A 26,412-nucleotide genomic window follows, 5' to 3' on the forward strand; every position below is an offset into this window, starting at 1 on the left:
GGGCTGCCCTGCAAATGACATTGGCTGTTACTGTTCTGGAAGCATGTATGTAGGACTTGTTTTCCATTATGGTAATCCCATCTAAGTCCAAACTTCTACCCCGCTAGGGCTTCTCATGTCATGGAGTTTATTTCAAAAAAAAAAAAAAGTTGTCTCCCTGAACAGCTATGATCCAGTTATACCTGACATCCTACCCACCAAGTATACTTGAACCAATCTCTCAGCCTTTGGGACAAGAAAAAGTATTTGTCACAGGCCTCAGTACCTAGATTTCATCTTCATTTTTTTATACTATTTGTAACACTTTTTCCTAAGGAAATAAGCCTTACTGTGGTGATACAGACTAATGCCTAGTGGAATCTATCTTGGCAGCTCTTAGGATATTAAAAAAAAAAATACAGCCTTCAACTTCTAACAGTCTTTCCTTCCCCAGCTTTAATCCATAATTTAATATATCCATTCAGAGTTTTTCATCCATCAGAACAACACTATTTTGTTTTCATGAGATGTTTTATTGGTTTCTTATGTATTTTCCTCATTAAATGCATTTGGGCACTTGGGTTATAATTCAACTCTTTGTGTAGAAGCTGGCTCTTCGTATTGTCATTAATAATTCATAAGCTCCATAGAATTACTTTAGGCCTTTTAACCAAGTATCTTGAATCTTAACATATCCAGTGTCATTTTAGCTTCCAGTTTAGAAAAAAAAATGACTGTGACAGGTCTTGCTATCTCAGGAGACCTTGAATAAGAATTTTATTGCTGTTTCTTGTTTCTTTTAAAATTCTGGATGGTTAAAAAGCCTACAGTGTAGAAAAAGCTGCATATCACAAGTAACAAAATCATGCCAGTTACATGACCTCACAGACTGGAAAGTACTGGTAGAGGTCAGAGAAGGAAATTTTCCATCAAAGCTCATCACAGAAATCTCCTAAGTTCTCAAAGTCCAGAAGACACCCAGGGAGGCCCCTGGGTTGATTACTAAGCCGCATGCATGCTTCTCCCCAAATTATTAGGAAACAACAGTGAAATAAGGGGTGTCTTACTGGGACCAGACCCACCAAATTTGCCTGGCTGAACTGGGTGTGGAAACATGCACTGGTACTTTTGAAATCTTGACATTTACTCCCCAAAGAAGCCACACTTAGAAATTTGAGGAGTGAACTAAGTCTGGAAGTAATGAAAATTTTGTATGTATTTTTCAGAGCTGTAATTCAAGTGGATAGTTGGGGTTGAACTTCTTTCTTTTTCTTCCTCTTTTTCCTTCATTCTTCTTCTCTTTTTTCCTTTCTCTTTTAAGTTGAAAAGAGACTTGGTTTTTGTTGGGGGTAAGAAAAGGCTTTTCTCTGGGTTGTTTCCTCTCAATATCAATTTTCTATTAAGTCCCATTGGGATCAGTACTCATAAAGTAAAGGAGCTTGTGTGATCTGCTTCATTACAATCAAGTTGAATCTGCCTTCTTTCAGAATAGTAGGGTGTTTCGAAGCACTGGTACATCTCAAAGAAATGAGGCCATTTCCTTCACAAATTTATGTTTTCATAAGATGAGATGTTATTGAAAATAATTTTTCAGTCCCTCTGAGGTGTATAAAGCTGCTACACAGAACCATTATGGATTTTGAGTAGTAAGAGGAATAAAAGAGGACTTTGCTCATCTGAGGCTAGAATTTTTTAATTAACGGAAAATCAGTCTCTGTATTTGGGTGCAGCTGATTCCACTGGAAATGTATTAATGCAGAGACTGATTGCTGCATCTCGCAACTTTGTTTTGCTTATATTTGTAATTGTGATGTGGCAGCTACTGTCTGCTTTTTTAAATCAAGTAATCTTTCATCAGGTCGATTCTCTGGCCTGTTTGGAGGAATGGCACCCCTAAAGGACAGGGTTCAAGACCCTTTTACTTGATTGTTTTAGTGCAGTGCTTCTCAAACTTTAGTGTGTATGTGAATCAACGTGCGTATTTCTTTTTTAACTTCAGATTCTAATTCAGTGGGTCAGGGGTGGGGCCCAAGAGTCTGCATTTGCTGCTGGTCCACAGACCACACTTTGAAAACCAAGATTTTATAATATGTGTATGTAAAAATCCCAAATTTAAGCATTATGAAATTGGAGGGTGAGGGTGGAATTAAATGTGTTGGCATCTCTAAGGACAGGTCAGTGATTAAATCTGTACCTTCATAAAACATAAGACAAGTTGTGTCCTTTGCACCCTTCTCCTACTCTTAGTGGCAAACTGATGAACAACTTATACTTGAATTCCTTGAGAATGGAGATTATATTTTACTGTGTTCCAGTTTTCATATTCCTGGAGCCTAGCAAATGCCCAGGCATCTATAGATGGCCAATTAGGGAGTTGAGTTGAATTGAATCAAACTGAATTGATTGAACTTCATTAGAACAATATAGGGATGACCTGATTTTGTACCTTTAAAACCACTTGTTTTCTCTTTAAGAGATTTATATGGCTTTTATGTACAAATTTAAAATTCTGTCAGTAATTTATAACTGACTAGTATCCAGAGTTACATTGTTTTTAAAATTATATTCTCTTAAAATGCAATATGAATAAATAAATACAAATTAAAGATAGTGAAGATTGAAGCCCAAAGCCCTTGTATTCCTAGGAATACTAAACAAAATTCTATCTCTGATAAAAGGACTTTGGCAGTCATTTCTTATTGAAAAATTTTATTCTAGAGATGAGAAAGAAGGCATTCCTGGGCTATTTTGGCAGATTCAAACCTGTTTTTCCCATTTCTGAAAGAGTACAGATTATTGTTGTCTTCAATAAATTATACAAACATCACAATATTACAGTTAGTATGTTTGCATCCTAGAAGGATTTCAGTAGATCATTGTATGAATCTCAGTATGCATGAACAAACTTGAAAGCTATTTTTTCATTATTTCTTTTCTGTATTTGATTTTGCTTCTTTTATTTTTTAATAGCTTTATTGAGATATTATTCACATACCATACATTTAACCCATTAAAAATCCACAGTTGGCTTTTATTATATTCACAGTGTTGTGTATATGTTGCCACAATCAATTTTAGAACATTTTCATTACTCCGAAAAATCCTGCACCCCTTAGCCATCACTTCCTAATTCCTTCATCCCCCAGCCCTAGGCAACCACTAATCTATCTTCTGTCTCTATAAATTTGCGTATTCTGGATATTCATATAAATGGAGTCATACAATGTGTGGCTGACCCATGTTGTAGCATGTATCAGTACTTCATTCCTTTTTATGGCTGAAAATATTTTGTTTATTCATTTATTGATGGATACTTAGTTTCCACTTTTCAGCTATTAATAATACTGCTAGAAACATTCATGTATAAGTTTTATCTCTCTCTTATATATTCCTAGGAATGGAATTGCCAAGTCATATGTTTAACCTTTTGACAAACTGCCAGACTCTTTTCCAAAGTGACTGCAACATTTTACATTCCCATCTGCAGTGTATGAGGGTCCCAGTTTCTCCACATGCTCCCCAATCCTTGTTATTACCTATCTTTTTTATTTTAGCCATCCTAGTGGTATCACATTGTGGTTCTGATTTGCATTTCCCCATGACAAATGATGTTGAGAATCTTTTCATATGCTTATCGACAATTTGTTTATGTATTTTTTAAGAAGTACCTAGCAGATACATTGCCCATTTTTTTAATTGGGCTATATGTCTATTTATTATTGAGTTGCCAGAGTTCTTTATATATTCTAGATACAAATTCCTTATCAGATAACATGATTTGCAAAATATTTTTCCCATGATGTGGGTTATCTTTTTACTTGAGAGTGCCCTTTGAAGCACAAAAGTCTTCAAATTCGATGAAACCCAATTTATTTTTTCTTTTGTTGCTTGTGCTTTTGATACTATATCCAAAAAACCAATGCCTAATGCAAGGTAATGAAGGTTTGCTCCTAAGAATTTTATGGTTCTAGCTGTCACATTTAAGTTGTGATCCATTTTGAGTTAATTTTTATATGTGGTGTTCTTTTACTTTTTAAGTGCTGCGATCTTGGCTACCATGCAAGTCTAAACAGAGCCCTGAGAACATATCTCTCTGCGGAGTATAACCTTGAAACCTCCAGACACGAAGGCTTAGACATTATTGAGAACGCAGTTGACAATTTGGAGCCCAGGAGTGATAAGCAGAGATTCATGGAGATGTACCCTGCTGCGTTCTGTCCACCAATGAAGTTTGAGTTTCAGTCTCACATGGGTGATGAGGTCAGTAATTGATTATTTTAAAACTAATGAATTGTCTCAACTTATATTACTCCTCCCCTGCTGTACCCAGCAGTTGTAAAAATTCCCAGTTGTCTTCTCATGGCTGCCTTTGCATGGGATCTTAGCATAATACCCAACAATCAGCCACTACCACCTTTTAAAGCAATGGTCAAACACTCTAATGCCTCCAGAGGCCAAAGAAATAGAGGTGCAAACTCACCTGGGTGTAAGCACTGAACTGTTGCAGGATAGTTAAAGAATTCTTTCTCCACCTCAAGACATTCAAATTTAAGTTCAAAACAAAGCATTTTGTTGGCCCAATAGAATCTGTCTGAAGACTTCTTATAATCCTGATTTAAAGATCTCTGTAAAGAAAAATAATTATAAATGGCAGGAAAATGGAAGAGAGGAAAAAAGATACAAACCATTTTTTTTAAGACTCAAGTTATCTCCAAACTGGTAAAATGAACATTAGAAAGGATGTATTATATCTTAGGCTCTTTATATGAGTTTGGCTTTCTATCCTATTTTATGCAAGGGAAAAAAACCGTTTAAACCATTTTTGAGTTACAGTGGTATATTTGTTGTCTGTGAACAGGGGGAAACAAGAAGAACCAATAATGAAGCATGCTCTATAGCACTTGGTGTCCCAGCTGTGCAAAACAGTACTCATAGATTAAAAACTCAATTTTAGCTTATTGTGGTGACGGTATGTTTTTAAAAATAGATATACTTATAATTTCCATGGCAGATTTCTTCTTTAATGTCATATTTTTTCTGAAACACCTAATGCTAAGACTTATAAGATGTATATGTATGTACCTGATATATTTCTAACCTAATTTTATTTTTGCTTGATTTGATAGAGTGAATTACTTGATTAAAAATGGTAAGCAATCTTTATGCCAATAGCACATGAATTTGACAGGCGAGTGGCTTATCCCACCCAGAGTTATGTTTCTAAAACCAAATGGTTTTAATCTTTCAGTTATGGATGGATGTGTTCAACACAGAATGATAAAATGTCACAAACAAGTGATTTCAGTTGGGTTAAAAGTTTTTACTTTTTTTAAACTATTATTATTTTTATATAGTAAGTCTCTTGCCCTTTTCTATGGCCAGCTCTGCCAGGAAGCAATAATCTCTATGATGTCTTGGAGACTCCATAAAAGGAAACTCTCATTTGCTGAGACCATTTCTGTGATGAGAAAGATGAAAAGAAATTGTTCATTTCTAGTCTGATTTTAATATAATTAAAAGGCTCTAATTTTGACCGTATCCATAATTGAGATCATGGCCAAAATATCTTTCTACCAAAGCCTAAGTCAAGTGGCTTCCTCAGTTTCATGGTGAATCACATGATTTGGCTGAAAATTGGCAAGACAAACCATGGTTGAAAGATACAGAAAACAGTCATTCACTTCTTCTGAGTTTTCACTGTGTGCCAGGCAGTGTTCTAAGTGCTTTATGTACATCATCCCATTTCATCCCCACCACAGCCCTATGGCATAGGTACTCTTACTATCCCCATTTTACAGATAAGGAAACTGAGGTTTAGTAACTTACTGTAGTCACCCAGCTGACCGTAACCAGCAGGCTCTGCTGCCTGCCCTACTTTGGCCCGCATGACCGTACACTTGGATCATCCTTCACACTCTGCGCAATATTTATTCCACAGGTAGACGGCAGCGTCAGAGCTCCATCTCCAGCAACTGCCACATTCTTAGAGGGATGCTTCCTACCGCTGCTATCTTCCCAGTCATATCCAGGCCAAGCAGCTGCATTCTGCTCTTGCCACCTACATAACAAGTTCATATTTAAGATTGAAGTTTTGAGGTGGCTGTTAAAAGTAAAATATGTAATTGGAATCTTGAGGGGATCCGCCTGATTCATGCAACCTTTAAATGGGAGAACTGTGCACCTGGAGGCTGGCTGGACGGCTCCCGGTTGTAACTGTGGTTTTTGATTCCCCATCAGGTGTGTCAGGTCAGCGCGCAGCAGCCGGTCCAGGCGGAGCTTATGCTCAGGTACCAGCAGCTGCAGTCCCGACTGGCCACGCTCAAGATTGAGAACGAGGAGGTGAGCCTGCTTTCTGCCGTCACAAGTAAAATGAATTCTAATGTAAACTGGAAGACATTTTCACACGACCTAAGGGAATTTAACATTGTAACTGCAATCTCTTCATCCTGCATTTTCAGCTAAATCAGAGTTCCTAGAATACTCCTTGCAGAAGATAAATGCAAAGGTTCTATATTCTACCATAAATGAATACTTTACCAGGGATTCACTGCATACACATGTAAACACACCTTTTATTCTTAAATTCTTAAATACTGAAAGTAGTTCCCAATAGATTATCAAATTCAACATATGTGTTCAAGAATCTACATGAGTGTATGGAAAGAAATGTCTGGCATGTTAATTTAATCCTAACTTTTGAAATTAGTCCTTTTTTATGCTTTTTTTGTAGTTTCTAGGTCTTTGGTACTGAATATAGCATTACTGATATAATTATGAGTACAAAAATCATAGTACTTGAATGGGAATATAAAACTGTTTACTTGCTGACATTAGTGGATTTAAATGGATAGAACATAAAATGTGAATTATAAATATATTTTGAGCCAGAAAGCAGTCGTACAATTCAGCTGCCTGTTTCTGAAATTGATTTACTGGGTCCATGTTCTTAAATAAAAATAGGAACCACAAATGTTTCTTGTGTTAGTCAAGGCACTCAAATGTAATTTACAGGAACCCAAATCAAACTTAGTCAAGTCACAAAGTTTACTTATTGGTCAATGTTTGCAGTAGCCTCAGTGGTGATTGGATCTGTGTCCAGATGATAGTTGTCAGGAATCTCTTTTCATCACTTTGAAGTGGTATCTTCATGTGTGTTGGTAGGAAGTCTCTCCCCATGTCCTGTATAGGGAGATCCAGGACTACATGGTCCCTACAGTTTACCATCTCACCTCTTCCCAACATCCTTGTCTCTGAAATAAGATCTTTCATTGCCCTGACTTAAGCCATGCATACTTTTGGACCAACTATTACAGCCAGGTAATGGGATTTTTTCATTGGCCGGCTTAGATTCTGTGCCCATTCATAGAACCATTTGATTGACAGCCCCAGCAGAAATACGTATTTCTAGAGACAAACAATTTCCAAAAGAAGAAGTGTGGGGCAGAAAGGAAAAAAACAACAATTTGCCCTTGATAAAATAAAATTCATTTTAGTACCCTCCTTTATTCTGATTCCACTGAGATGTTTTGAATTACGTGAATGTGTGTTTGTTTCTGTTAAGAAAGAGTGTCATGTTTCCAGACCAGTATAGTTTGGTGAAAACCCATTGCAGCCTTTCTGGTTTCTGGTCTTTCTGGAAGAACCAAACCACCCCTTATTCAAACATGTGTATATAAGATGCAACCAATGTGATTAAGATTTCAGTCTCTGTGTAAAGTCCCACTAATGAAACTTTCCGAAGGAAAGCCGTTGCTCTCTTTGAGGTGTTTTTAGAGCTTAGGGTTTTGGCAAGGCATCACAAAATACTCACTTAATGCAGTTTATTGGATCCTATGAGACCTAGGGTTTGTATGCCTAGTGACTTCCAATTTTCTTTTCATGCATATGCTCTCGCGGTTTTATTTGGAAACAGTCTCTAAACTCTAGGAAAATAGTGTCTTATACGCAAGGTCCAGACTGGCAGCCCACAGACCTGTTTGGTTTGGCTCACACAATTTGAGCCTGTTAAAAACAGGAAAGTGTGGGAACTCTGGCCCCTGTGTTGCCTCGTGAAGGGAAAGGCTGGGGTACTCGAATTCCACTTTGCCACAGTTGTTCAGCTCCTGATTTTCTTACATTGGACTAGTCCATTTATGTTACCTGTCTGGTCTCTGCAGCCCTTTGAGTTTGTGACCCTAGTCTTCCTCTTTGGGCATAATGTGGAGAAGCACAGTATCTTTATAAACGGATAGGGGCAGACAGTGCTTTCTGAGGGCTGATTTTTCAAAATTTACTATAGAAACAAATGAATTGGATTGTCCTGATGTTTCTTCTGAGCATGACAAGTGGTTTATGATTCTTGGATATGGAACAGATTCACTGTAGTAGAATGGGATTCCCGAGGAAAGTAAGATTTAAGTTGGATTTGTGGCAACCGGTAGACTTCATAGGTGTAGAAAGAGGGAAAGAGGTTTTAATATATTTCAACGTTGGAGAACAGAGCAGTTTGGTTATCACCCAGGTTCTCCTTGGGGATGAGCTGAAGGTGAAGCTGAAATCATGTGACGAGAGGCATTGAGAACGAACTTAAGGAGTTTTGATGCTGTGGGTCAGTTCATTTCAGTAAAATATATATTTATTGAGCGACTACATTCCACATATTTTGCCAGGTGTGGAAAGTACAGAGATGAATAAGTTACAGTTAGCATGTGTCTAGTGGAGAAGCAGTCTATATCAAGTCGTTTATACAATGTGAAAAATAAGAGACCTAACTTGGGAACAACATAGCAATCATTGCTGATTTGGACCCCCTGTGTAGCACTATTCTCTACCATGAATAAGGAATTTGCCTCTGATCTTCCACTGATAGGAGGACAGAAAATTGACACCTTGGTGTCAAAGCAAAATATACAAGTAAAGAAACACATGCTTAATTCTATGTAATTCTCTGCCTCTGCACAAACTTATGTGTGTGTGTGTGTGTATACACACACATACTCATAAAGTCCAAAATTTATTGGAAAGAGTTTAATTAACTAAAAATAATTTTGACTGCCCAGTGGAAAGATCAAAGTTGAGGGAGAATTTCATCTAAGCTTACAAAAGCATAGATAGGGCAGCTAAATAGAACTTGAACCTTTTCACCAAATCTTAGACAACTATAAATAATGGACACCCCTTGAAACTGTAGGAGGCCTTCTTAGAAGGGAGTTTCCATGCTAAGAGCCCACAGACCATGTCTGGCCATGGACAAATTTTGTTTGCTCTACAGTGCTTGATTTTTTTTTAATTGTTATTGTCATTTAAAAATTGGAAGTTTTGCATAAAAATGTGGATTTTCAGCTTCAAAAAAATTAGGTCTTCTCATACTAGACCTGCATTTCTATAGGACAATAACTGGCTTGAGCTGAGGAGTACATACTCCCCTTAGACGCAGAGCACGTGCTTCCTATTTTCCATACACCCCACTCAGCCCACTTGCCTATTTTCATTACTTACTTGGCCCTGGAATATAGTTGATTTTGCAGCACTTGCCTTAAAACAAAGAGAAGAGAGCAGTATGCATTTGTAAAATGGCCTGAGTAGACTCGTAAGTAGTAAAAGTTGGAAGTAAAGGCTTGAGAAGGGCTTGATAAAATTTGTGGTTGGTGCAGATTCATAATGGATTGTGACATTTACTGTCACTTCACAGTAAATGAACTGTGAAGTTCAAATGTAAAGAACTTTACATTTGCCTGTTAAACCTTTTAAAATGAGCTTACAGTTTCATCATGCTGTGAACTTGCATCGGTGATACCTTAGCCTTATGATTCCAACTTCCAGTCAGCCGGTCCACAAATGTATATTATTAGGTTCGCTGTGTATTGTGCCCATAGAATTAGAGCAGGGACTACTGCCCACACAACTCTATTCCCCAATTTTTTTTTTTTTTTACTTAAAAGTATAACTTTTTATTAAAACTTTGAAGTGAAACATTAATAAACATTATTTTTAAAGGCAACACTTTGAAAGCACCCTAAATCTAAATGATCATTTATACCTTTCTCACTATACACAGTTTCCAAAGTCTTTCCAACCTAATGTTACACAGCCATGTCCACTTTCTGAAAGTTTGCCGTTCAAGTGAAATAGGGAGATTAAGAGGTACAGACTTCCAGTTACAAAATAAATGAGTCAAAGGGATGAAATGTACAGAATGAGGAATATAGTCAATAACTATGTGATATCTTTGTGATATGTGACAGATGGTAACTAGACTTAAGATAGTGATCATTTTGTAATGTGCAGAAATTTCAAATCACTATGTTGTACGCCAGGAACTAACATGGTGCTGTAGGTCAATTATACTTCAAAAACAGACCAAATTTATAGAAAAAGAGAGGGGGGTGGGGGGGAGGGGGAGTTGGATGAAGGTCATCAAAAGGTACAAACTTCCAGTTATAAGATAAATTATTACTAGGGATGTAATGTGCAACATGGTTAATATAATTAACACTGCTGTGTGTTACATGTAAAATTTGTTGAGAGTAAATCCTTTTTTCTTTTTTTATTTTGTATCAGTGGGATGATGGATGTTCACTAAACTTATTGTGCTCATCATTTCGTGACGTATGTTAAGTCAAATCAGTATGCTGTAGACTTTATTATTGCCCTGTCAATTATATCTCAATAAAACTGCAAGGGAAAAGAAAGAAAGAAAGAAGGAAGGAAAGGAAACGGAAGGGAAGGAAAAAATTTACTTTTAACCTTTGTCATAGGGATTTCAGCTTAGGGGGTCATTGCTATGGCTCCTTTCTTTCAAAGCTAGCCTCTGGAGTAATTCCCCATAGATCACATTTCCCTTTCCCTAGAGTTCCTCATTCCTCCCTTTGTTGCAGGAGAATGGGGTGCAAGAGGATGGTCATGTCCCAGGTTTCAGGCGAGTTCCTGGGACGGGCTGCCAAGTGAGGGTCCTTGGCTTCACACAGGAAAGAATTCAAAAGTGAGCCAAGGTAAAGTGAAAGAGAGTTTATTTAGAGAGATACACATTCCATAGGCAGAATGCTGTTGTCTCAGGAGCAGCCCAGGGTGATTCGTTTTTATGGGCTGGGTAATTTCATAGGCTAACAAGTGGGAGGGATATTCTATTTTGGGAAAGGGGCAGGGAATCCCAGGAATTGGGCCACCACGCACTTCCACTTTTTGGCCTTTTATGGTGGGCCTCAGAAGTGTCATGGCGCCTGTGGGTGTGTTGTTTGGCATATGCTAGTGTATTACAGTGAGCGTCTAATGAGGCTCAAAGTCTACTGGGAGTTGTATCTTCTGCCACCTTGGGCCTAGTTGGTTCTAACCAGTTTTTGTCGTATCCTCAATGGCTGTGTCATTCTTTTAACGGTTGTGCCCTGCCCCTTTCCCTCCTGTCTCACCTTTATCAAAGCCAAAGAAAAGGAAAATGAACTGCATAAGTAAAGCAATTAGGCCTTTCTTTTCTTTAGGACAGCCTTATTTTTAAGTAGTTTGCCCCATTTTCAGACCATTTGTCCCAATATTTTCTCCAGAAAATAGAGCTTTTGTAAGCATGTCACTTCTGTGCTGTGAGTAAAACCTTCTCATACATAAAACAACTAATTTCTCTTAAGTTATAGTAGATTTATCCCCCTGAAGGGAATAGAAAACAGAGTAGTCTATAATTAATTCCTCAATTAATTTGCAACAGTGTTTAATGAACATATAAATTTTCCTAGCACCACTTAAAATCTTTCACCAACAGTTTACTAGGGAGTATTTCACAGACTATTCCCAAATATAATCCTTACACAGGATATTTTCAACAATAATGAACAAGATTTTAGGCAAACATGTGAGATAATTTTCATGGCATGGGTAATTGAGGGAAGTAAGAGATATCTTGGTTATACTTTCTGTTACCTGAAAACTGGGTTCACCTCTTGGTGGGAGTGGAGCCAAAAGACACAACCAAGCCAAAGCGCAGGAGAAGGAAGGATTTGTTATTACTTGCAGCAAGTAAGGAGAATACCAGGCATCTTTCCCAAAGCAATGACTCCCCAACAGCAAGAATTGGGGAAGTTTTCAGCTAACGGTACATGCATATTCCTGAAGAGGTTTGAGCAGAGGAGAATTCAGCATAGAATTGGGGGCAAAAGTCAACAGAGTCCAAGTTTAGTTGATTGAGGTCAGGAGGGTCAACATCCTCTTTCTGTCCTCCACCTGGGTGGGGGCCTTAGTTCCTGCAGAACTCAAAGATATTTTATTATGTATATCCCTTGAGGAGGAACTAGGGCTCTGCTTTATCACTGCCTATTGTTTGACTTCCTTTTCTCTGTTCCTGCATTCCTTTGTTCCCTTGAGATCCTTGGTTACTGAGACCTGTTCAAGGGCAAGCATTGTGGCCAGGCTTAGATCACAAAATGGCTTAGGCTAAAATGGCTTCTCTTATGTCAAGAAAGCCATCCATTCCTGGTTCTCTTTCTCCAGGGACCCCCTAACATATCTGCTTACATTTCTACCTAGGGTAGAAAAATCACATTTCCCCCCATCACATTTCCCATAATACCAATCGATGACTGCGGCAGAATCTCAAGTCATATACATCATTGATCAAACCCTTAGGGGCAGTTGGTTTAAGAAGTGAAGCCTTGATAACCACTTAATCATTATTGCTATGTCTGATGACTTCTGTGGCTTTAACTTCATTTTAACTTAAGTGTTTCTTACTTGTCTGAAACCTTCTACTGATGAGGTTGACAGTAAAAGCCCAAACAAAAGAAAACTGCCATTTATCCCTTAAATGATAGCATCATCTCGGCCAAAATTGAAAACAGGATCAACTATTTCTCACTGGAAACGCCTGTTTTTAGAAGCTGTGTGTGTGTGTATGTGTGTGTGTGCGCGTGCACGTGTGTATGCGCGTGTGTGTGTGCGTGTGTGTATTTTGTTTGTTTGTTTATTTCAAATAAGCCTTAACTCACTGAAGGGAGGGCCTTGATCCAGAAGAATACCAAGGGGAATGAGGAGAGTTTCTAGAAAGCGTCTAAAAGTGATTGATGGGATAGGGCATCGGAAGAAAATGGCAGAGCTCAGGATGACTGTCAGCAAGGAAACCCCACGTTGTTGGTGTGTGCTGAGCATTTCTCTAGCGTCTTATCAATTTGGAAGGAGGATGACTTCAACTTCCACCGTTCATTCAGTTCATTTTCACCGCTCTCTTAAGAATCTGCTGTATTCCAGGCACTGTGCTAGTTAATAAGCTGTCCCTGACCTCAAGGTGCTCCCGCTGGAGATAGAAAACAAAGGCCCTCTAAACAGTGTGGTGTAGGTGCTGGTGAGAAATGGATTTGGGGTCATGCTCCTTAGACCACTCTTAGCAAAGGGTCCACCCAGAAGGGTCATTAAGTCAGAGTTCAGATGGGCTGCAGGAAAACAGGCTTTCTGAGACATGACTGAAGCAGAAATGTTGTTCAGCGAGCTCTAAGCAATGATGATGTTCTCTTCTTCGGATTAAGCTGTATCATTGCTGAGAATGAACTTTGTTCAGAAGTCAGGAGAGCCTGGTATTTGTAAACATCGCCTTAAATGCAAGTGTGTAGGTTACTAGTGTGAATTCCTCTGGAATGGTGACATGACCCTTCCCCGAAAGCCGGGGGAAGAGCAGCAAAAATTGGACTGTTTTTCTAAATCTGGCAAACACCTTACCCAGCAGTGACAGGGTCACTGGCACCTGTACCCCCCTGTTAAGGTACCAGGAGCAAGGGAAGTGCTCTGCCGCTGCTACTGCCTTCTGTGGCCTATGCTGGCGATAAGTTTCTGTACCCCTGGCTAATTAACTATGGCATTCATCCAGTTTATATGTGTGTGGTCTCTTTCTGCTAATTTTTAATACATCTGAAAGGATACAGTGCTCTAATTGAAATACATACAAGGTCAGTGGTGGCAAGGAGGGAGTAGTTAAGTGGGGAGGGGAGGACAGGGCTAGGGATCACCTTCGCAGATGGAATGATAAGTCTTAAAGGATGAATAGGCCTGCACCAGGTGCAAGGTACAAGGCACAGTGCCATGAAATAACGTGGTGTGTGTTAGGGGTTGAATTGTGTTCCCCCAAAATTCGTATGTTGAAGTCCTAACCATCAGTACTTCAGAATGTGACCTTATTTGAAGATAGGGTCTTCACAGAGGTAATCAAGTGAAAGTGAGGTCATTAGGGTGGGCCCTAACCAGTGTGACTGATGTTCTTATGTTAAGGGGAAATTGGAACACAGAAACACAGAAGACAATATGAAGAGACAGAGAGAGAAGATGCCGGCTGTCTATAAGCCGAGGAGGCAGGGCTAGAACAGCTCCTTCCATCACAGCCTCAGAAGGCACCAACCCTGGCCACACCTTGATCTCAGACTTCTAGCCTCCAAAACTATGAGGCAATAAATTTCTGTTGTTTAAGCCACACAGCATGTGGCACTTCGTTATGGCAGCCCTAGAAAACTAAATCAGTGTGTTTGGAGAAGGAAACTTCTTGTTTTCTCTAATAATTGTAATGTCCTGGGAGAAGAAAGGCAAAAGAGGCAGTCTACAGAAGGCCGCAGAAATCTCCTCTCAGAGTCCGGGCCACCTGGACACTCCTCCAGTACAGCATATTCTTTGGGTTTTTCATAATTCCTTATCATGTTTTTGGCCTCTCCTTCTACCAAACCCAACTGTGTTTCCTTGCTACTAATGGGGAGTCATTACAAGCCTCATATTAGCTGTTTCATATTTGCTTCATTATGTTCCCCCTTGTGACTTATTAACATGGCTTGTGTGTGTGTCAGAAGCTGGTGTTATTCTTCATCGGGAGTGTCCCATGGGATAATACATAGTCCCAGCCATTGTATCTGGTGGCTTCTGTCACATCCTTTATTCTTCCCGATAATTCCAAATTTAACCATGACACTCTTGTTTCTGAGAAGGAAGTTGAAAAAAAAAGAAGAGCGATTGACAAGGAATCACATTCACTGTTGCTGGGTCCACACTATGGGCCATAGTCTGTGGGCCTGTCACCAAGGACTTGGGTGGGTGTGGCACCTGCCAAGTCACTGGACAGGTCCCTGGTAGGCAGGACTGGCCCTGGACTGCAGCTGAGCATACCTAGATCTAAGTCACAGGTCTGCAGTAGGGTCCACAGCCGGAACCAAGTTCTGCAGGCCTGCCTCTGGGGGCACAGATGGTCATGTCTCCCTCCTGGTCCCTGGGTGGGCAGGACTGCTTTTGGACTACTACCGAGAGGGACTGGATCCAACTTACAGGGCTGCTTCAAGAACCAAAGTTGGACAGAGTTTGGCAGGCCTGACTCTGGGAATACAAATGGGCTTGTCTCTTGTTGGGTCCCTCGGATGGGTACGACTGCTCATAGGCCATTGCTAAGAGGTATTAGAACCAAGTCACAGGGCCACTTCATTATCCACAGTTGGACCGAGGTTGGTGGGCCTGCCCCCAGGGCACAGATAGACGTGTCTTCAGCCTGGTTTCTGGTCAAGCAGAACTGCCCCCTGGACTGAAGCGGGGCTCATCTGGAGCCAGGTTACAGGACCACTTCAAGATCTGCAGTTGGACCGAGGTCGGCAGGTCTGCCTCTGGGAGCAAAGACAGGTGTGCCTCCCAGCAGGTCCCTGGGCAATAGCACTGCTCCCAGACCAGGGCTGAGAGGGACTGGAGCTGCATCATGGGCTACTACAGGGTCCAAATCTAGGACTAAGGTCAGGGGGCCTGTTACTTGGGACATTGGTGGGCGTGACTCCTCTTGGGTCCCTTGGCAAATAGTGTTGGTGGCAGGCCCAAGGCCAAACAGGACTGTAGCTGAGTCTACAAGCGGACAGGCTATTTCTGGGTCTGTAGCCAGGACCAACGTTGGCAAGCCTGCCACCTGGGCATGGGCCAGCTTTCTCAAATTGGTCCTTGGCAGTTGTGGGCTCCATCAAGGTTTTACAAGCTCCTGTCTGGATCCCGAAGCCCCCACAAATGCACTTTTGTCCGTGGATGGCTGCCAAATTGTTGTTGTGGGAGTGTATGAATAGGGGACCTCGAATTCTGCCATCTTACTGATGTCACCTACAGGATAGTGAGTCTTTTCATTCAGCCTATAGATATATAATCATGACTTTCTTAAAGTACTTATAATGTTATTTTAAAAATCATCTTTAATGTGTTTTTTTCCAGTGTCTATCCTTTGCATTTTGCATATCATATCTCAGGAATAATGACTAAATCTGTTTAATTTTTGCCTCCTTTTAAAATTTACTCCATCACATGACCTCTTTAAGCCTCTAAACTAGCACTGATTGCTATTGTTTCTTCCCTAAACAGTATTTTGTTGTTTTAAAAAAAAAATCGAACATATTTCTACTTCCTGTAATGGTGGACTGAGTCACTCAGCTGATTCTCACACATTTCATTATCCAGGACAAGGTACATGGCCAAGCCTGAAACCCATGACATAGGGAACCATATGTTCCCAAAAGGAAGAACATCAAATATTTTGAACAGAAATAAAATCCAGTGATTCTGAACTATTAGTGCCCCTAATGGCTTGGAAAAATAAACAAACATTCCCTCAGGATGATAACCTCACCCTAGACCTCAAATAACTCTACAAAAACTGTCCAGCAAAGATAACTAGGTACATAAGGAGAAAAGACAATATGAGTGATAGCCAGAATACATAACAGACAATAGAAATATACCCACAGGAACTAAATATTGGGATTACCAGAAAAAAACTGTAAAAGAGCTATTTACTGTGTTCAAGAAGATAAAAGCCAAGCTTAGATTTCAGCAGGGCACTGTTATAACCTATAAACAGTGAAATAACAGATTTGAAAATGAACCACACAGAAATTCTAGAGCTGAGAAATACAGTATCCCAAAGTAATAAATCAGGCATTGTTTTAACATCAGATTAGACACAGCTGAAGAGTGAATTATCAAAATGGAAGACAAATCTGAAGAAAGTAATCAAAATGCAGCATGGAAAAACAAAAGGATAGAAAATATGAAGAGAAAGGTAAGATACAGAGAACACAGTGATTTTTAGCATACTAACTAAACTCCCAGAAAAAACTGATAGAAAGTAGAGACAATATTTGTAAAGATAATGGCTGAAATTTTATCAGAGCTTAAGAAAAGTATCACATAATTGAAGAAGTCCAAAAATATTCCAGGCAGAATATATTTTTAAAATCCTTACCTAGATACATTATAGTGAAACTGTAGAAAACTTTAAAACCAGCCGGAGAAAGAAAGCAGCATTCATTCAAAGTGTGATAGACTGATAGTAAACTTCTCATTCAACAGGAACTTGGAAGCCACAAGAAAGTACAGTGATGTTTTAAATGTACTGAAGGAAAATAACTGCCAACCAGGAAAAAATATCTTTCATAAATGAAGGTGAAATAGAAGACATTTTTAAATCAACAAAAGCAAAATTCACCACTAAAGGATTTGTGCTAAAAAGAATTTCTATGTAGAAAATAAATGTAGTTACCAAAGGGGAAGGGGAGGAATAAATTAGGAGTATGGGATTAACAGATACACACTACTGTATATAAAATAGATAAACAACAAGGATTTACTGTATAGCACAGGAAACTATTCAATATCTTGAAATAACCTATAATGGAAAAGAATCTGAAAAAGTATACATATTTGTGTGTGTGTGTGTGTATATATATATATATATACATATATATACATATATAGAGAGAGAAAACTGAATCACTTTATTGTACACCTGAAACTAACATAATATTGTAAATCAACTATATTTTTAAAAGAAAGAATTTCTAAAGGGTGTTCTTAAAAATATAAGGCATAGAGATCAAAGAATTTAATAAATATATGGATAAAGCTAAATGAATACTGACTATATCATAATAATGTCTTGTATTTAAATGTATACAAATATTTACATATATAATACATCCTATTATAAAACATTACAAAAATAGCATGTAAGTCAGGAAAAGTAAATGGTTTTAAGGTGTTCTAAACTCTGTACATTGTCTGGGAAAAGGATAAAGCTATTGATTTACATTAGACTTTCATAAGCAAAGGTGGAGTACAACCTAATTGTGGAAGATAAATGTGGAAGATAAATTTAAAAGCTCCTAGAAGATAACATAGAACAGTATCTTTATGACCATGAGATAGGAAAATATTCCTTAAATAGGACACAAAAGGCACTGATTGGGGCTTCCCTGGTGGCGCAGTGGTTGAGGGTCTGCCTGCCAATGCAGGGGACACGGGTTCGAGCCCTGGTCTGGGAAGATCCCACATGCCGCGGAGCAACTGGGCCCATGAGCCACAATTACTGAGCCTGCGCATCTGGAGCCTGTGCTCCGCAACAAGAGAGGCCGCGATAGTAAGAGGCCCGTGCACCACGAGGAAGAGTGGCCCCCGCTGCTTGCCAAAACTGGAGAAAACCCTCGCACAGAAACAAAGACCCAACACAGCCATAAATTAATTAATTAATTAATTAATTTTTTTTTTAAAAGGCACTGATTATAAAGGCAAGGATTAGTAAATTGATTACATTAAAATTAGAGACTGTTCATCTAGACACTATAGAAAGAGTAAAAAACCAGAGCTCAGAGTGGGAAAAGATATTTGCAACACATATAACTAACAAAAGACTCATATACGTATTACAAATCTGTAAAGAGAAAGGCTCATCACCCAATAGAAGATTGAGCAAGAGGTTTAACAGACTGTTTCCAAGAGAGAAAATCTAAATTGCCTTCAACATATGATAATGTGCTCAATCTCAACCATCAGAGAAATACATATTAAAACCACAATGAGATACCATTACACACCCAACACAGTGGGTTAAATTTTTAGGTGATTTTTTTTTTTTTCTTTTTTGGCCGTGCCACATGGCTTGCGGGATCTTAGTTCCCCGACCAGGGATCAAACCTGGGCCCACGGCAATGAGAGCACGTAGTCCTAACCACTGGACCGCCAGGGAATTCCCAATGGTTTAAATTTTAAAACTGACAATACCAATTGTTGTGGATGTGAAGTAATAGGAATTCTCCTGTGTTGGTGGGAATACATATTAGAACGATAATTTTAGAAAACAGTCTGGAATACCCAATAAGCAGCAATTCAGCATATTGCTGAATTGGTCAGTTATTGGAGAAGGTATATTGGAGAAGGTCAGTTATCTGACATAGTTGGGGAGATGACCTGGATTATATGTTGTGTCATGTATGTATTCCATGAAGAGTGTGAACTGTGAATTTGTGCTGGAAGAAGCAGAGAACACTGTATGTTTAGATTTGGCTTTATCTTATACTCAAGTATCTTATACTCAAGTATGTGTGGCCCAACAAAAATGTGTTCATAGCAGTATTATTCATAGTGGCCCAAAGCCAGAAATAAGTCATCTATCAACAGTAAAAGGGATGAATTATGATGTATTCTTACAATGAACATTCAGTAGTGAAATACTGTACTCACAAGAAATGAATAAATCTTACACTACATAAAGTTGAGCAAAAGAAACAAAACAAAAATAATATATGCTGTAAGAATCCATTTATTTATATAAAGTATTTTAAAGGGGCAAAACTAATATATGAGGTTAGAAATCAGGATAGTAGCTACCTCTGGGGAGCAGAAAAGTGTGTGTGGTGACTGAGAGAAGCACAGGGTACTCATAATGTGCTATATTTCTTGATCTGAGTGGTAGTCACATGAGCGAGTTCAGTTGGTGATAATTCATAAAGCTATACACTTATGGTTTGCGCATTTTTCTGTATGTAATTTCACTTCAGTTTAAAAAGTCCTTTAAAACAGAAAATGTAATTGAGAGAGTACTCAGTGATACATGAGATTTACAGGAACTCAAATATAAAGTGATATCCTCCTTAGGATAATTCTGAAGAAAGCCTCTCCTTATATTGGTGACATGGGGTGTTGTTTACCTGTCTCTCTCCCCTAATAGACTCTGAACTTTGGTGGGGGCAGGGCCTGTGCCCCCATCTCTACCTGACAGAGCAGTTTCTCACTGTTTGTGGGATTCACGAAATAAGGTACTAACGTGAGAAATGCGCTCCTGTTCCCAGGTTAAGAAAACGACTGAGGCCACCTTGCAGACGATACAAGATATGGTGACCATCGAGGACTACGATGTTTCTGAATGCTTCCAGCACAGTCGCTCCACAGAGTCTGTGAAGTCTACTGTCTCTGAAACCTACCTGAGTAAGCCCAGTATCGCCAAGAGAAGAGCCAACCAGCAGGAGACCGAGCAGTTCTACTTCATGGTATGCCTGCTGCTTCCCCAGCCCCTCTTGGGGCTCAGATCTGGGGACCCCAAGCACTGTTTCTGGAGTTGCATCAGAATCACCTGGGGTTCTTTACTAAGATCAGAGTTTCCAGTTCAGTAGGTCTGGGATACAGTTTAGGAGGTAGTACTGATATGCGGACAAATTTAAAGAGGACTGCTCTGAAACAGAACTTTTAGATTATTTAATGAACATACGTGTCACCAGGAGAGCTTGTTAAAATGCAGGTTCTGATTCCAGTAGGTCTGGGGAGGGAGGCACCTGAGAGTCCACGTCTCTAATAGGCTGATGCCACAACACTTTGCTTAGCAAGGTTCTCTGATCTAAAAGACAAAAGTGGCGGGATTTTAGATATCCTATGGGAAGTTCCTGGACACTGAATAATTTTTTAAAAAGTTAAAAACATATCTTTGCTTTTGCAGAAACTCAGAGAATACTTGGAGGGTAGTAATCTCATCACAAAACTTCAAGCCAAGCATGACTTGTTGCAGAGAACCCTTGGAGAAGGTCAGTTACCTGACATAGTTGGGGAGATGACCTGGATTATATGTTGTGTCATGTATGTATTCCATGAAGAGTGTGAACTGTGAATTTGTGCTGGAAGAAGCAGAGAACACTGTATGTTTAGATTTGGCTTTATCTGTGTAAGAATCAAGTTCTCCCTGGAACTGTTTTCTTTATGAGCTTGATGCTAACCAGAACAGGGAAATCTAGCCAACACAGAGCTCCAGAGGAAGGGTCTTCAGAGCACAGTGGGAAGAGAGAAGTCAGAAGGAGCCGCACCTGTTCCCACTTGCTGACCCCACGCACCCCCAGTCACTTCTTCCTTTCCTTCTTGGACTTCCCCACCCTTCCAGCCCCACCCCTTTTGTTTAAATGGACTAGTATTTGTTGTCCCATCTAATGCCTTTTTGGACTCTAGAAACCAGCTAAACCGGTTTGGATGATTTTTTTTTTCTTTCAGTAGGCATTGGTTTTAGTTGAGAAGCAAACGAATTCTATTAAGCATATTGCTGTATCTAATGGTACCAAAAATAACAGTAGCTACCACTAACACAAGGCTCTCTCTGTGCCAGGCATTGTTCTGAGCTGTATATATAACTGGGCACTATTAATTTCCCCATTTTTACAGATGGGAAAACTGAGGAGGAAAAAAAGGATTAAAGTAAAGGGTACAGTGTAGATGTTATTGCTTCCCTTTTCATCTTCATGAGATTTAAAAGGGAAGAAAAAACACAAATGAAGTTCCTGTCATAAGTACCTCATAATCTGTAATACATTTAATTATCTTTTATTCACACTAGATCTTGCTGGAAGTTATAAAAAAATGAAAGAGAATACAGATGGGAGAGGGAAATCAGGGGACTGAGTTGTGTAAATAACTCGGGCCAAAAAGAGTTTGCTCCCTTGACCTAAACTCTTACCTCCTACCATTTTAGAACCTTCCTTAGCCATAAAGCAGGGTTTCCATCACCTTATCTCCTGGTTTCCTCCAAGGGACCATTATCCTCTGGGAATGTCCACATGGAGAAAGATCATCATAACCTGAAACTCTGTGTATTGCAGTTAGGATGCCAGACTCTAAGATAAAAGGCCAATTTCACTTAGAAAAAAAACAAATTACATTTAAAGTGCTAAGAACTGTCTTAAAAAATAAAATAACCAAATACAATATGTGAACCTTCATTAGACTGTGAATCAAAACGCAAAAGCTACAAAAGGCGTTTTAGGGACAACTGGGGAAATTTAAATATAAACTGTATATTATATGCTATTATTTAGTGAATTTTTAATTTTCCTAGATATGATAATGGTATTATGGTTATGAAGGAGAACATTCTTATTCTTAAGGAATGCTTGCTGAGTGTCATAATGTCTGCAGCTTACTTTCAAATGGTTCAGGAGAAAAGATATATATAAGAGAGGGAGGGGCTTCCCTGGTGGCGCACTGGTTGATAGTCTGCCTGCCAATGCAGGGGACACGGGTTCGAGCCCTGGTCTGGGAAGATCCCACATGCCGCGGAGCCACTGGGCCCATGAGCCACAACTACCGAGCCTGCGCGTCTGGAGCCTGTGCTCCGCAACAAGAGAGGCCGCGATAGTGAGAGGCCCGCGCACCGCGATGAAGAGTGGCCCCCGCTTGCCACAACTAGAGAAAGCCCTCGCACAGAAACGAAGACCCGACACAGCCATAAATAAATAAATTAAAAAAAAAAAAAAAAAAGAGAGGGAGAGAGAAGGAAATAAAGCCATTATGGCAGAATGTTAACAGTTGGGAAATCTAAGTGAAGGGCGTAGGAATGTTCCCTGTACTAGTCTTTCAATTCTTCTGTAACAGAAGTTTGAACCTTAAAAAAAAAAAAAAAAAAGCCCTTTTTTTTTTTCTTTGAATAGTTGTCTTACATTAGCAATTATGTCCTCTTTTTTCTTTGTTCTCCTCATGATATCATGTAAAGTCTTTTTTTCTTTTTTCCACTTTTCACAAATGCCTGATATTGCAGTGATGCCCCAAGGTTTGTTGCCAGTCCCAAAGCATAAATAATCTTCAGTGCAGATGAGTACTTAACAGGCACAAAGTCCTTCCCTACAGGACTGGAGACACCATTTAAGAAATTGTGAGTTGGAGGAAATTAAGTAGTGGGTGAATTCATTCTTGGCACTGCATGTAGACAAGTGTTAATACTCTTGGGATCACATTCTGGAACTTTTATGGTACTCATTTCTATGTAGATTCCCTTATGTCTCCTGGAGAGAAAGCCCCACCGGTTGATATTATTTTACATGCCATTTTGGCTAGGGCTCTATTTCAGCCAGTTTGCTGAGTCCATACGCCAGATTCTGTCTTCAGCTGCTGAACTGTGTAAAGCTGTATCGTACTTTGTGAGCTCCATGCCAGGATGTCTTCATCTTGTAATTACTTTCAATGGTTTCCGGTGTCCTAGCGACACCAGCTTGTTCACGTGTACCAGGCGTTCGCTGGACTGGATTTATTCTGCGCAAGAAACTGGATGGTTCTCACCCAGTGCCGGCAGACCCACTGGCTGCAGACCTCTCTGCTCCCCAGCCCTGCCCCCCCGCGCAGGCTTGGCAGCACACAGTTGTGCTGCATGGGCTTGATGCTGGCGGCTTTGCCCAGAGACAAGCGGAGCTTGGGGGCCGTGCCCCACCTTTTAGCTCGGCCATTGTGAGCCCTTTGGCTTTCCATGCAAGCCCTGTTCACATTAATAGGCTTACACCAAAGGAGACCAGGCAAGTTAATGGCGCCTGTTCCACAGTGAGATTATCCAATGGTGAGCCCTTAAGAAGGGATCCAACTCTGGATTTGGCCAACTAAGGTTAGTAGCACAGGATTAAACAACGTGTTTGGGGACAGTCCTGAATTTTTATGTAGAAATCACATCTCTGAGTTATACTAGGCTCATTGCTACAAAAACTGCCTTCATAGTAAAAGAAATAGAGCCTAACTCAGGGATTTAGCAGTTGATCGTACACAGCTGAAACTGTAACTACAGACATGTGTTTGGCTTGTCTTGCTGCTCAGTTTTGGCAGGCTACCAGTGGCCCAGTAAGTCCTTTGATTTACAGCATTGCAAAGCAACTAGATGGGGCTCTTAAAGTGGCACTGTCAAAATTCAGAATTCCAAATCTTTGAAAACAACTGAAATAGAAAGAAACACATAATGAGTTAAGACCAAAATCGTCATCATCATCTTCTTCATCCTTCAGCAGCACCATTATATCATTTTGTGATGTCTTTGTTTTTAAATTGGAGATGTTCAGTCGAACACGGTAAATGAGCTATATGTCTATAAAACTGAGGCACTGAACTTTTTTTTCTTTTCTATTTTAGTAATGAGCCTTGGTGTTCACATTGGCTTCTTTGAGTGCAGCATTTGGAGTTAAGGGGGTATAAATATCAGTGTAATTTTTGCTGAACATAGAAAATCTAACACTGGAAGTTGAGTTCCATGTTATATTGTTTCTAGACCCAGGCATAAGGTTTCTGACAAAGGAATTGAATAGATGATCCTCACTTAATCCTTTGTCTGTCTTTGAGTAAGAGTACAAATATACTTTCAAAAGAGAAGCTGATTGTGAATAATTATGTTTTTTGGAAAAGCACTGCAGCTAGATGGTATTTTTAAGGAAGAAAAAGGGCTGGAAAGTAACACCAGGAGTCCATATCAATCATTCGTTAGGGACAAAATCTAGGGTGCTTCATTCAGTTTGAGCTGTGCACATTTTAAATATTTTATCTAGTTTGGGGACTCAAATTGCAACCAAATTATATTTCGGTTTTTCCTTTTACTCTGTGGACATAAAACACATTTGGGCATGAAAAATAATTCTCTTCCTAATTCTCAAGTAAAATTTTAAAAGTAGTCAAAGTAGGTGCTTGTACCAAGAACAAGATAATTTGGGGTCAGGAGTCATTCTTTTCCTCCAAATGGCTTGCATTGGGGTGGGAGGAGGAGTTCTCTGTTGTTCTTAATAATTAAGTAGCCTTCCAAAGAAAGTGATTGAAATTTAATCCTCAAACCACTGGAAGCCTTCACATTTCTCTGGGCAACAGATTCTTCTAAGCTTGCGTGTTATTGATCTATTAATGATGATACCGATTGAAAAATAAAACCTCATTCATCAGTTAAGACACACTCAGTACTATTAGCAGGAAAAAACAACGGATGTGGTGGTGGCAGTTATATACTATGAATGATGGTTCTTGCAAAGCTTGCTCTTGACTCATTAATCAAAATGTATCTTTTATAGGTTTTTAATTTTTTATCAAATACTACTAACCATGGATGGATGGAGCAAAATGATTTTAAGCCATTTTCTATATGATCTTTTTCTAACTCTAGTGAATATTCAGTTGGGATTTTTAACAAAATAGCAAAATTTAAACATTATAAAGCATTTCATTTCTAAGGAATTATCATTAACATTGAATTATTATTAACGTTAATAATAGTAATTAATAATTAATTAATTAATAATTAATAATATTAATGATATTGTCATTATTATTATCATCATATATATTGTAATTATTATTATAACATTATTATTATCATTAACATTGAATTATCATTGAATCACTTGAATGTTATTAGCGTCTGTGATTCTCTTTAATTTGATAGATATTAGATTTATTTAATAATTTATTTAATTTATTAAATCTTCAGTATTTTGTATTTGGCTTTAGCCATATGAGGTGGACAGATATGTAAGGCATAGTCTCTACCTGTCTTCTAGGATCTAGTATTTGCTGGGGAAAACAAAAGACTTACATTTTACAGTATAGTGGATTGGCCAAAAAGTTCGTTCGGTTAGTGAATACATTGTGCAATAAAATTCTTGGCAAAAATGAAAAATGTCTTTTATTTTTACTTAAAACAGAACGAACTTTTTGGCCCGCCCAATATTACTGGGGAGCTCAGATCTAGAATTAAAACAAACCTGGGCCTTAGTGCCAGACCCACCACGTACTGACCATGTGACCTTGGGCAAGTCACTTGCCCTCTGTATGCTCAGTCTCTTCTGTAAAATAAAAATAGTAATAGTACCTACTTCATAAAGTTGTGAAAATTGTGAGTTACTATAGAGAAAGTGCTTAGAACAGTGTCTAATAAATGTTAGACATCATTGCTGTTTTTATTGTTGTTACTGATACATATACAGTTTATGTCATACTTTTGTGTTGTAATAAAGTATGCAGCATGGCAGAATACAGTACAGCACAAGCCAGCTATTTTCTCTGCCTTCCGTCCTTCGTTCATTCTACTGACTCACCCTGGGTGATCTCAGCTAGCTCCCAGGGCCCCAGCACAACCTAAAGGGTGACCACTCTTTAAACCTTAATCTCCAGCCCTGTCTTCTCCTTGTGCTTTAACCCTGTATAGCCAGCTTCCTGCTGAAGGCTATCCCGTAAGACATCACACTCAGCTCACCGTCTGCTCTCTCCGCTTTCTGATAGACCTCTCCCACTTAGAAATAGCTATAAATTCTTCTGGAGTTCTGTGTCCACCGTCTCTTTTTTCTTGTTCCCCAAAATAGCAGAAGGAAGGGACTTCCAGTTAAATGATAGGTAGAACTGGGTAGTGGAGGAAAAATCAGATTTTTTTCCTTTCCCCCCACCCCA

At 39.2% G+C, this 26,412-nt stretch overlaps 1 protein-coding gene across 3 annotated transcripts in view; it reads left to right on the top strand.

Annotated features, from left to right (window-relative positions):
- Window positions 1–26,412, top strand: part of SRGAP1 (SLIT-ROBO Rho GTPase activating protein 1) — a 276,221-nt gene that overhangs the window by 191,336 nt on the left and 58,473 nt on the right. For all 3 annotated transcript variants that reach the window (XM_036867076.1, XM_036867078.1, XM_036867079.1), the window contains exons 7-10: window positions 4,018–4,239; window positions 6,217–6,318; window positions 20,052–20,249; window positions 20,693–20,777. In XM_036867076.1, coding sequence (XP_036722971.1) covers window positions 4,018–4,239; window positions 6,217–6,318; window positions 20,052–20,249; window positions 20,693–20,777 — 607 coding nt within the window. The remainder of the gene's footprint in view (window positions 1–4,017; window positions 4,240–6,216; window positions 6,319–20,051; window positions 20,250–20,692; window positions 20,778–26,412) is intronic.

This window comes from Balaenoptera musculus, chromosome 10 (genome assembly GCF_009873245.2).
Source record: "Balaenoptera musculus isolate JJ_BM4_2016_0621 chromosome 10, mBalMus1.pri.v3, whole genome shotgun sequence".
Lineage (NCBI taxonomy): Eukaryota > Metazoa > Chordata > Mammalia > Artiodactyla > Balaenopteridae > Balaenoptera > Balaenoptera musculus.